This window comes from Mustelus asterias, chromosome 21 (assembly GCF_964213995.1).
Source record: "Mustelus asterias chromosome 21, sMusAst1.hap1.1, whole genome shotgun sequence".
Taxonomy (NCBI): Eukaryota; Metazoa; Chordata; class Chondrichthyes; order Carcharhiniformes; family Triakidae; genus Mustelus; species Mustelus asterias.
In genome coordinates this window covers 17,686,439-17,699,048 of record NC_135821.1, presented here as the reverse complement: position 1 = coordinate 17,699,048, position 12,610 = coordinate 17,686,439, and the positions used below count along the sequence as shown (strand labels likewise).

At 46.1% G+C, this 12,610-nt stretch overlaps 1 protein-coding gene across 1 annotated transcript in view; it reads right to left on the bottom strand.

The window, feature by feature from the left end:
• The window catches only part of LOC144509518 (guanylyl cyclase C-like), an 89,796-nt gene that overhangs the window by 47,513 nt on the left and 29,673 nt on the right, over positions 1 to 12,610 (bottom strand). The window contains exons 8-11 of the mRNA XM_078238425.1: positions 6,999 to 7,113; positions 5,769 to 5,904; positions 4,945 to 5,030; positions 1,737 to 1,851 (exon numbers count right to left, since the gene is read on the bottom strand). Of these exons, the coding sequence (XP_078094551.1) occupies positions 1,737 to 1,851; positions 4,945 to 5,030; positions 5,769 to 5,904; positions 6,999 to 7,113 (452 nt within the window). The remainder of the gene's footprint in view (positions 1 to 1,736; positions 1,852 to 4,944; positions 5,031 to 5,768; positions 5,905 to 6,998; positions 7,114 to 12,610) is intronic.

Sequence of the window (12,610 nt, the reverse complement as noted above, 5' to 3'; positions counted from 1 at the left end):
GAGGTGCAAGGTCATGTAATGAAATTTCCCAAGAATACATCCAATCAGAGTTGGCTATTTCAAGGTAGATTGCACATTCAGCTTGATGTGCTGAAGTCTCAAGTTGTGGAGGGAGTCAACTTGGTTATCGAATCATCCAGCACAGAAGGAAGTCAGTCTCCTCGCAGTACCTGTGCTGGCTCTGTGACAGCCATCACATTAATCCCACTCTCCTGCTATTTCCCCACCGCCCTGCAGATCTCCCCCCCCCCATTCAAATGTTTATTCAATTTTCTTTTGAATGTCACTGTGGAATCCACTTCCATCACCCAATCAGGATGTGCACTCCAAATCCCTACAACCAACTTGAATCAATCACGTATTCTCTGGTTCTCTCCTCCCCTTTCCTTTGCTTCCCCCTTTCCCTCTTTTTCTCAATTTTACCTCTCTCCCACCCATCTCCCCCCCGCCCCCCCCTCCCCCCACATCTTCATCTGTCACAGTTTACCCTCTGATTTCAGCTTCTCTGCCCTTTGGCCATTCACACCTTCTATTCTCTCTGTGGGCTGCCATTAGCAGACTTTCCCTTTGTTTTTGTGGCTATCTTTTCATTCCCTCATCCTGCAGTATAAATATCTCCCACTTTCTATGCCTTTTAGCTTTGACAAAGGGTCATCTGGACTCGAAACGTCAGCTCCTTTCTCTCTTTACAGATGCTGCCAGACCTGCTGAGATTTTCCAGCATCTTCTCTTTTGGTTACATATTCTCTGGTTATTTCTGGGGCAGCCAGTGGCACCATTTGGAAGAAGTAACACAATTTTATATTTGCACCCTTGCTGTTTATGTATGATGATGTAGTTCTCCATTTATGGAGCGGCACGATGGCACAGTGGTTAGCGCTGCTGCGTCACAGCTCCAGGGATCCCGGTTTGATTCCCGGCTTGGGTTGGTGTCTGTGAGGAGTTTGCACGTTCTCCCCGTGTCTGCGTGGGTTTCCTCCAGGTGCTCCAGTTTCCACCCACAGTCCGAAAGACGTGCTAGTTAGACACATTGACCCGAATAGGCACCGGAGTGTGGCGACTGGGGGAGTTTCACAGTAACTTCATTGCAGTGTTAATGTAAGCATTACTTGTGACTGATAAATAGACTTCTAACTCACTGGCCACTGAAAATAGTTCTTCCCCACTCACTCCACCTTTCATAATTTAGAACACCTCTGTTAACCTCCTGAGAGCAATCCCAGCTTCTCCAGACAGAAAGTCCCTCATTCCAGTAAATACCCTGTGCAATCACTCTAAGGACTTGACATCCTTCCGATACCTGACAATGCAGTGAGTGCGGGTTCCCCCAATACCTTCTTTTTAATTTATTAGTGTCACAAGTCGGGTTACATTAACACTGCAATGAAGTTACTGCGAAAATCCCCGAGTCGCCACACTCCAGTGCCTGTTCGGCTACACAAAGGGAGAATTTAGCATGGCCAATGCACCTAACCAGCACGTCTTTCGGACTGTGGGAGGAAACTGGAGCACCTGGAGGAAACCCACGCAGACACGGGAGAACATGCAAACTCCACACAGACAGTGACCCAAGCCGGGAATCGAACCTGGGCCCCCGGCACTGTGAGGCATCTGTGCTAACCACTGTGCCATCGTGCCGCCCTACCTCTGAGTATCATTGCTATCATCAACCTCCACCAGTAGTAAATGATCAGGCTGGCTGTGGCCTAGCAGCCCCAGGCTCGGCTAGGACTTACCTGATTTGGATTCAGGAACACTTTTGGGCAGCCCCTGGCTCCAAAAAAACATAAGATCGTGGTCAACGATGCGGGTAGAGTTAGTCCTGGTGTCAAAGTAAAACAATGTTCTGTACTGGAATAACAAGGAGAATGCAGTCAGCAATGAGAATAGGCAGATGTCAGGGGGACAAAGACAGACTGGTCAACCGGCAGACATGTGGCAACTAAAATTGAACACCAGAGAGAGTATTGAGAGATGATGTAATCTGGAAGGAAGAACAAGGAGAGGTGATATCAACACGTTTTTCAATACAATTTTAACAGTGGTCCAGAGACAGTAGTCTGAGAGTTCTCATCCACAAATGTTTAAAGGTGGAAGGACAATTTGAGAAGGCTGGTTAGAAAAAAGAGTACCCAGGGTCCTGGGCTTTATAAATGAGCAGAGAGTGTGAAAGCAAGGAATTATGCTGAATTATGCTAAATTGCTGTAACGACATGGACAGAGTTGTTAAGGAGCAGCTGTTCCCCTTAGTTGAAGGGTCAGTCACGAGGGGACATAGGTTTAAGATGAGGGGCAGGAGGTTTAGGGGAGATGTGAGGAAAAACCTTTTTACCCAGAGGGTGGTGACGGTCTGGAATGCGCTGCCTGGGAGGGTGGTAGAGGCGGGTTGCCTCACATCCTTTAAAAAGTACCCGGATGAGCACTGGGCATGTCATTACATTCAGGACTATGGGCCAAGTGCTGGCAGATGGGATTGGATGGGAGTTCAGGTGTTTCTAATGTGTCGGTGCAGACTTGATGGGCCAAAGGGCCTCTTTTGCGCTGGGTGATTCTATGACCTCAGTTGGGATATTCTGCCCAATTCAGTTTAGAAAAGATGTCAAGACCTTGGAGAGGGCTTCACTCAAATGGCACCAGACATGATGGACTTCAATAATGTGGAGAGACCGGAGAAGCCAGGATAGTAATCCTAGCTTCCATAGAATCCATAGAATCCCTACAGTGCAGAAGAGGCCATTCGGCCCATCAAGTCTGCATCAACTCTTCGAAAGAGCATCTCATTCAGACCCTCCCTTGCGCCCTATCCCCGTAACCCCATACATTCACCATGGCCAATCCACCTAACTGGCACATCTTTGGCCTGTGGAAGGAAATTGAAGCACCCGGAGGAAACCCACGCAGACTCCACAAGACAGTCACCCAAGGCCGCAATCAAACCTGGGTCCCTGGTGCTGTGAGGCAGCAATGCTAACCACTGTGCCACAGTGCCGTCCACAGAGGTAAAGTCGCCGTAATCCCAGATGACCATAGGTTGCCCCTTTTGAGGGGGAGAGCTGACTGGTAGTGCTTTAACCTGAGGATCACCACATCTCAGGTGAGCGGCAAGCTTGAGAAGGTGGGGCCTTGATGAATAACCTCAGCTGGTATGGGAATTGAACCTGTGCTGTTAGTGTCGCTCTACATCACGAACCAGCCATCCAGCCACTGAGCTAACCGACTCGCTAGTCCTTGTTGTCTGACTCCAAGAGGGACTGGAAAAACTGGGATTACAATCCCAGCTCCTCTAGACTTGTCACATAAATAATATGGGGGTCAAAGGGGTTAAATTGTGAGGGCAGGTTGCAGAGACAGGGGACAGGATTTCCAGGCACGCACCCTAGAAATGACCCCCGAAGTCAATGGACCTTTCATTGGCCCTTCAAATTTTCCATCCGGCCTGTGATGATTCCAGCGGTGGGCAAGCCCAGAAGATGTAGCCCTGGACTTGAACTTCCTTGAGTAGAGAAAGTTAAGGGTAATCTTATTGAGGTACTGAAGATGATCTCAGGAATTGATAGGGTAGATAAAGAGAAACTAGCTTCTCCGGTGGAGCAGTCCAGAACAAGGGAGCGTAACATCAGGGAGTACATAAAGAGTAGTGAAAATCTTGAACTCTCTCCCTCCCCAGCCCCAAAAGCTGTTGAAGCTGGAGGTCAATTGGAAGTCAATTGAAAATCTCAGAATTGAGTTTGATAAGATTTTTATTACACAGCCATTGCATTATAGTATTAGTCATGGTCTAACTGAACAACAAAATAGGCTCGAGAGGCTGAATAAATGTCCTTCTGTTCCTATTTAATATAGAATTGATTAAGAGGAAATTTAATAAAGATGTTCAAAATGTTTAAAGTTTATTTATTAGCGTCACAAGTAAGCTTACATTAACACCGCAATGAAGTCACTGTGAAAATCCCTTAGTTGCCACACTCCAGCACCTGTTCGGATACACTGAGGGAGAATTTAGCATGGCCAGTGCACCCTAACCAGCACGTCTTTTGGACTGTGGGAGGAAACCAGAGCACCCGGAGGAAACCCACGCAGAAATGGGGAGAACGTGCAAACTCCACACAGACAGCGACCCAAGCTGGGAATCGAACCCGGGTCCCTGGCACTGTGAGGCAACAGTACTAACCACAGTGCCACCGTGCCGCCAATGATGAGGGGATTAGACAGAGCAGAAAAGGAGGAAGGGGTTCCTCGATGTGATCTGGATTACACTTGCTGAAGGGGTGCTGGAAACAAATTCAGTGGTAGCCTTCAAAAGGGAATTGGGTAAATCCTTTATAAACTGCAGGACTATAACGGACAGGATAGCTTCTGCAGAGACTGAGACAGGTGTGATGGGCCAAATGACCACTTGCTGCACAATATGATTCTCTTGAAACATCTTCCATCATTCTCCTGCTATTTCTCTTGACTCCTGCCGCTGAGATTGTCAAACTGCCCTCTCCAGACACTGTCACGGCCATTTGGTAACTGCCCAGGGGTGGTTGTTTGCCAACCCATCGCTGGCACCACTAGCGAAGCAGAAATCAAAAGCTGGTGGTGAACAGGGAGAGGGATGAGTCTGAATCAGTGGGACAGGGTGTGTTGAGAGGAGCCGAATGGGGGGAGGGGCAGGAATCTGTACAGGTCAGTCCAATGCCAGAATAGGGAAGGGGGCGATGTCAGTTTGATGTAATGGGGCAGGGCCTGGCTGGTTTGGTGGGTGAAGAGTCAGGTGTGTACTTATTGGAGTAGGATTCCGGTGTGCGCAATGGGTAAGGTCGTGATGTGCTTATTGTGAGAGATCTGATGTGTGTTCATTTGGGGAGGGTCCTGGTGTGTGTTGAAATATTGCTATTCATTTCCATGGTAACACAGGATTACACAGGGAATACGCCATCAGCCTGGGTAAAAACCTACCTTTCTTGAATTAGTCGCGGTGTACAGAACAGTTAGGGTAATATCTCGGTCTCCGTACTCATCCAGATGTATTGTGCCCACGTCTCCTGCAATCAAGCCAGGGAGGGTTTTCAGTTCATTTTTTAAAATTCTTTCATGGGAGGCGGGTCTCTGACTGTGTCAGCATCTGTTGCCCATCCATAATTGCCCTTGAACTGAATGGTTGGCCAGGCTGTTTTTTGAGGGCAGTTAAGAGTCAACCACATTGCTATGTGTCCAGAGTCACATGTGGCCAGACCGGGTGAGGATGGCAGATTTCCTTCCCTCAAGGGGCACTGGTGAATCAGATGGGTTTTTACGACAATCGACAATGGTTTCACGGTCATCATTAGATTTTTAATTCCAGATTTTTATTGAATTAAAATTTCACCATCTGCCCTGGTAGGATTCGAACCCAAGTTCCCAGAGCATCACCCTGGGTTGCTGGATTACTAGTCCAGTGGCAACACTACCACACCACTACCTCCCCGGAATTTACTTGGTCATAATTTTCTCAGTTACCTCTTTTGTGGCCTCAGGCTCATTCCTCTCACTTTCTGTACATTCCCACTCACCGTTCTTTATCCCCCTCATCCACCCAAACACCCCTCCATACCTGCTCCATTTTCCTTAGCCATTAGCTTTCGCCCCAGCTTGACTTCCCCTCCTGTGAGTCTATTCTCCCTCCATCCATTCTCCTCTATACTTTCTCCAAATCCCCAGCCTCTATCCTCATTCTCTCCTTCCCTCCATCCTTTATCCTTTCACAGTGAACCCGTACAATGTTTGTCAGCGTCTATTCTTACCTGGGAAGGAGATATTCCGAAAGTTTTGACTGAAGTCAGCTCGAGTTGGGGCCTGGTTTTTCATCAGAAACTTTTCAAGAACAGTGCCGAAGAGTAGAATAGCGTTATAATAACCCTGCATATAGTCGTTGTACAGCTGAAACACATAGAAGTTCAGTTTTAACTAAGCAGCTGATAGGAAATCCTATTGGCTAGAATCTTTAACAGGTTGCCTATTGCAGCTTAGCACCAGATACAGAACATTGCAACAGGGAGTGTAATACATCACGCCAGTAATATCCAAGGTCCCTGTACATCCACCCTACCATAGCATGGGGGGACAGGTTGGGGGTGGGCAGGAAGGCAGTGGCTGGCCACCTGCCCCAACCTCCACCCCCACACCCCACCCCACTGTCCCTGCCACCTTCAAATGCACCAGCCTTAAAATTTACCCACTGGGTTAGAAAGGAGTCTTGTACACGATGTAGGAGCTCCATTTCCTGATTCCCTTTCATAGATCATAGAATCCTACAGTGCAGGAGGAGGCCATTTGGCCCACTGAGCCTGCACCGACCACAACCCCACCCAGGCTCTATTCCCGTAACCCCATGCATTTACCCTAGTTAGTCCCCCGACACTAAGGGGCAATTTAGCATGGCCAATCCCCCTAACCCGCACATCTTTGGACTGTGGGAGGAAACCGGAGCACCTGGAGGAGCACGCGGGGAGAACATGCAGTGACCTGAGGCTGGAATTGAATCCGGGTCCCTGGCACTGTGAGACAGCAGTTCTAACAACTGAAATCCTTTCCACTGAAATCTTCACTTCGTTTATTCTTCCCTAGGTGTTCCTTTCCTGTTTTTAGTGTAGCTATTTGTTTACCTTCCTATCTTATTGTTTAAAGCCTTTGCCACCTTGCTCTTTCTGCAAAGACATGGGATGTATCCCAAATCAGATGAGGTCTTTCCCCTCCGTAAACCTCCCTCCTGTCCCAGTACTTGCTGCTGGTGTCCCATGGAAAGGAAACCATCCTTCCCACGCTAGCTCTTTAGCCAAGATTTAAGTAATCTTTTGAAGAGGGGATGGGAGATCAGAAGGGGAATGATAAAGGTGAATAGAAGGGAATCTTTTATGGAAAACACACCTGGGTACAAGTTGCTCTTCCCTTGAGAATTAAACAATCTGCATCAAGGAGGCACAAACTGGACCTGGCCCGGATCTATGAACGCATTGGGAAGATTTACTTCTTACCGCTGTGGTGTAGTTGGCCTCTTGTGAGGTTTCGTTGGAAACTGGAGACAGTAGGGTCACCACCAGGACTTGCTTCATGTAATCCGCAGAATCTGCCTCTGGAGAGTAGGTGTGACTATCAGAAAGAGGAATGGACGGAGCTGTGAGAAAGGCAGCGTGCAGCTACATTCACCACTACCCCACTCCTACCCCACCATCCACCCCAACATCCCTTTCCCACCAACCCCCAACGGCACCTGTCCTTCGGAGTAAGACAGTTCATAAGCCCTTGAGGAGGATGAAATTGTTGCCTGGAACTGTAAGGTTATAGGTTCATACCCCTCACCTCACTACAGGCCAACTCTTCTACTTCAGCTTTCTGTTGGAAAAGGCCAAACATTTCCTCATGACCAGTGAAACCATTGGATCAAAATAAAAAGGCACAGGAGCAGTAAAACTGACAGCTTCTTTGCACTCCTAGGAGGATGCAGTGGTTATGGGATTGATCCAGGAAATCCAGGGATTCATCCAGGGGGAACACAGAAATGGTGGAGGCACTGAACCAATATTTTGCCTGTCTTCGTGGTAGAGAATAATGACAATTTTCCAAAAACTGGTGTAATAACCATCACTAGGGAGAAGGTATTGAATAAACTACTGGTATTAAAGGCTGATAAGTCTCTGGGGCCTGATGGCCTGGACCCTAGGGTATTAAAAGAGGTGGCAGCAGCGATAGTGGATGCATTAGTTGTGATTTTTCAAAATTCCTTTGATTCCGGTAATGTCCCGGTGGATTGGAAATGTGACGCCCCTATTCAAAAAGGAAGAGAGGCACAAAATAGGAAACTATAGGCTGGTTAGTTTGACCTCTGTGGTGGGGAAGTTGCTGGAATCAATCATTAAGGAGGAGACGAATGAGCATTTGGGAAGACAAAGCTCAATCCACCATTGTCAGCATGGTTTTATGAAGGGGAAGTCATGCTTGACAAAGTTGCATGAGCTCTTTGAAGACATAACCAGCAAGGTGGATAATGGGGAATCTGTGGGTGTGGTATATCTAGAATTCCAGAAGGCATTTGACAAGGTGCCGCATACAAAAACTGACCCAGAAGGTGAGATCGCAGGGGACTGGGGGTAGAGTACTAGATTGGACTGAGTGTTGGCTGACTGACAGAAAGGAGAGGTTTGGGATAAATGGGTCCTTCTCTCGCTGGCGAACTGTAACTAGCGGGGTATCACAGGGGTCAGTCCTAGGGCCCCAACAGTTTACAATCTGTATAAATGATCTGTAAGCAGGGACAGAGTGTAACATAGCAAAATTTGCGGATGAGACTAAAATAGGTGGGAGAGCAGTCAGTGAACAGGAGATAAAGATCCTACAGACAGGTATAGATAGGCTCGGAGAATGGATCAAAATTTGGCAGATGGAGTTTAATGTGGATAAGTGTGAGGTTATTCATTTTGGCCAAAAAAAAAGAAAGGCAAATTATTATTGAAATTGAAAGCAGATTCAAAATGCATCCGGGCAGAGGGATCTGGGTGTCTTTGTTCATGAATCTCAGAAAGTCGGTATGCAGGTGCAGCTTTTAATAAAAAAGGCAAATGGAATGTTCGCATTTATTGCAAAAGGACTGGAGTATAAAAGTAGAGAAGTGTTGCAATTGTATCGGGTGTTGGTGAGACCACCTCTGGAGTATTGTGTCCAGTTTTGGTCTCCTTATTTGAGGAAGGATGTGGTGGCATTGGAGGCAGTTCAGAGGAGGTTCACCAGACTGATTCCAGGGATGAAAGGGTTGACGTGTGAGGCTTATACTCACTGGAGTTTAGAAGGATGAGATGGGATCTGATCGAGCTATATAAAATACTAAAAGGGATTGATAAAGTAAACGTAGATCAAATGTCTCCCCTTGTGGGGCAATCTAGAACAAGAGGTCACAGGTATATGGGCGGCACGGTGGCACAGTGGTTAGCATTACTGCCTCACAGAGCCAGGGACCCAGGTTCGATTCCCGGCTTGGGTCACTGTCTGTGTGGAGTTTGCACATTCTCCCTGCGTCTGTGTGGGATTCCTCCGGGTGCTCCGGTTTCCTCCCACAGTCCAAAGACGTGCTAGTTAGGTGAATAGGCCATGCTAAATTGCCCATTAGTGTCAGGGTGACTAGCTAGGGTAAGTGCATGGGGTTATGGGGATAGGGCCTGGGTGGGATTATGGACGGTGCAGACTTGATGGGCCGAATGGCCTCCTTCTGCACTTTAGGATTCTATGATTCTATGTATAGTTTGAGAGGCGGTAGATTTAAGACTGTGATGAGGAGGAACTACTTCTTGCAGAGGGTGGTGAATTTGTGGAACCTGCTGCCCCATAGCACGGTGTTTCTGGATAGTTAAATGGTTTTGAGAAGTGGGTAGATATATTTTTGTTAAGAAAAATGGGTTAAAGGGACATGGGGAACAGGGTAGGGAGGTAGATTTGAAACCAGGGAAAGATCAGCCTTGATCTGATTGAATGGCGGAGCAGGTTCGAAGGGCTGAACTGCCTACGAGGTTCTCAAAGTGAATTCAACAAATTTGGTTATGTGCTGACATTGGGTAAGAAAAAGGTGATGAAATGTGCCTGTGCAGTGTGTTATGATCATAGAATCAAAGAAACCTACAACACAGGAGGTTGTCCAGGCCTGTTCTGGCCGTGCTGGCTCTTTGAAAATGCAATTATATTTAGTCTCATGGGTGGAACTTTCCACCGGTGGGATTTTCCACTCCAGCCGAAGTCAGTGAACTTTTGAATGGCTCGTCATGTTTTCCAGCCCCACCTCCTCCGTGATGGGGTCATTAAATTCAGCCCCACATATCAACTTTTTATCCGTAACCTTATATAAATTCCTCATCTTCAAATTCAACAGTCCAGCCCCCTTGTAAAGTTATTTGTGGAATATCTCTTGTTTTTATGACAAATATCATCATTGTAAACCAACTTTATTCATAACAGAACACGATCACACAATTGCAATGTCTCTGCAACCTGCCTGGTTACAACCTTCTCTTCCATGTGCTATCTGCCCTTTGACCCCCAGTCCAGCCCAACCCATGAAGTAGAATGTACCATATTATATCTAATACTGGAGTCCACTACTACATTCACCCTAATATCATGACAGAATAAATGCCCACCACCTTTTCAGGTCAAATGTTCCCGATTCTGACAACTCTCTGACTGAAAATAATTCTCCACATCTCCCCTCTCGATCTCTTGCCAATAATTTTAAATCAATTATCTCTAAGGAAGGATAGTTTTTCTCTAATTACTCAATCCAACCCTCTCATCAGATTGAAAATCTCTAGTAGTTCACCTCTTCACTTTCTCTGATCCAAGAACAGTCCTAACCTTTTCTCATATTGATGAAGAGAGCGTAGACAGAGTTTTATTCTTTGTCTAACTATTGTTGCGGCTGTCCTGGGAGAGTTTGCTACAGAGAGAATGGGCCAAATGGGTTCCTTCTGTATCATAAATTTTCTATGTTTGATAGAACAGCTCGGAGGGAGTTTACTGTATTTCTATCCTGTGCTGTGCCTGACGTAACGATTAATGGCAAAAGGCAAAGAGACTCTCCAGCACAGATATCTTATGGTCAGTGAGAATAACAGTGAGAATGACTAAAAGGAAAATTAGGTGAAAGTAATTAGAATATGAGAGGAAGGTGGCTTGGAATGTAAAGTTTAAAGTTTATTTATTAGTATCACAATTAGGCTTACATTAACACTGCAATGGAGTTACTGTGAAAATCCTCTAGTCGTCACACTCCGGCACCTGTTCGGGTACAGTGAGGGAGAATTTAGCATGGCCAATGCATCTAACCAGCACGTCTTTCGGTTTGTGGGAGGAAACCAGAGCACCTGGAGGAAACCCACGCAGACATGGGGAGAACGTGCAAACTCCACACAGACAGTGACCCAAACCGGGCATTGAACCCTGGCGCTGTGAGGCAGCAGTACTAACCACTGTGCCACTGTGATAGCAAGAGTTTCCACAAATATTCAAACAGGAAAAGCGTAAGTGAAGTGAGTATTTGTCCTGTGGAGAGTGAGAATGGGGAGTTAATAGTGAATAATAAGGAAATGGCGGGTGAAATGAATAGATATCTTGCTCTGTATTCCCTGTAGAGGATGCAAGAAACATTCCAGTATTAGCTGTAAAACAGGGAGAGAGGAACTTGGTGCAATTACAATCATTGGGGAAGCAGTATTGAGTAAACTGATGGAGCTGCGGGCTGACAAGTCTCCGAGTCCTGATAAACTTCATCCTAGAGTCTTAAAAGAGGTGACAAATGAGATAGCAAATCTCATTAAATTTTCAAATTTTCCAAAATTCGTTAGATTCCGGAAAGGTTCCATCAGACTGGAAAGTAGCAAATATAACCCCTTTATCCAAGAAGGGAGGGAGGCAGAAGACAGGAAATTATAGGCCAGTTGGCCTATAATTGAGGGTGGTGAGTGTCTGGAACAAGCTACCAGAGGTAGTAGTAGAGGCGGGTACAATTTTGTCTTTTAAAAAGCATTTAGACAGTTACATGGGTAAGATGGGTATAGAGGGATATGGGCCAAACGCAGGCAATTGGGACTAGCTTAGGGGTTTAAAAAAAAGGGCAAGTTGGGCCAAAGGGCCTGTTTCCATGCTGTAAACCTCTATGACTCTATGGCTTGACATCTGTCCTGGGAAAGGTATTAAAATCAATCGTTAAAGAAATTAGAGCTGGGCATTTAGACAAACAGGTTTATTTGGTAGCAAATGCCATTAGCTTTTGGAACACTGCTCCTTCGTCATCTGACAAAGGAGCAGCGCTCCGAAAGCTAATGGCATTTGCTACCAAATAAACCTGTTGGACTTTAACCTGGTGCTGTTAAAACTCTTACTGTGTTTACCCCAGTCCAACGCCGGCATCTCCACATCATTTAGACAAGCTCAGGGTAATTGGGAACAGTCAGCATGGTTTTGTGAAAGGGAAATCATGTCTAAACAATTTACTGGAGTTCTTTGAAGGAGTGACATGTTCTGTGGATGGAGGACAGCCTGCAGGTGTACTGTATTTGGATTTCCAGGAAGCATTTGATAATGTGTCATTTCAAAAGTCATTGCAAAAAATAAGTGTTCATGGTGTAGTGGGTAACATATTAGCCTGGATTGAAGCTGTGCTGGCTGGTAGAAACAGAGAGTATGCATAAATGGGTGTTTGCCTGATTGGCAGGATGTCACAAGTGGAGTCTCACAGGGGTCTATGCTGGGGCCTCAACATTTTACAATTTATATTGATGACTTAGATGAGGGGAGAAAAGGCATGGTAGCTAAATTTGCAGGCAACACAAAGATAGGTAGGAAAGTATGTTGGACAGAGGACATACGGAGTTTGCAGATGGATATAGATAGATTCAGTGAGTAGGCAAAAATGTGACATATTGGAAAATGTGAAGTCGTTTTCTTTGGCAGGGAGAATAAAAAGGCAGAGTACTACTTTAATGAAGAACGAATGCAGAATGCCACAGTGCAGAGGGATTTATTTGTTCAGAGATCATAGAAAGTTAGTATGCAGGTGCAGCATATCAGCAAGAAGGCTATTGAATGCTTTCCTTCATTACGAAAG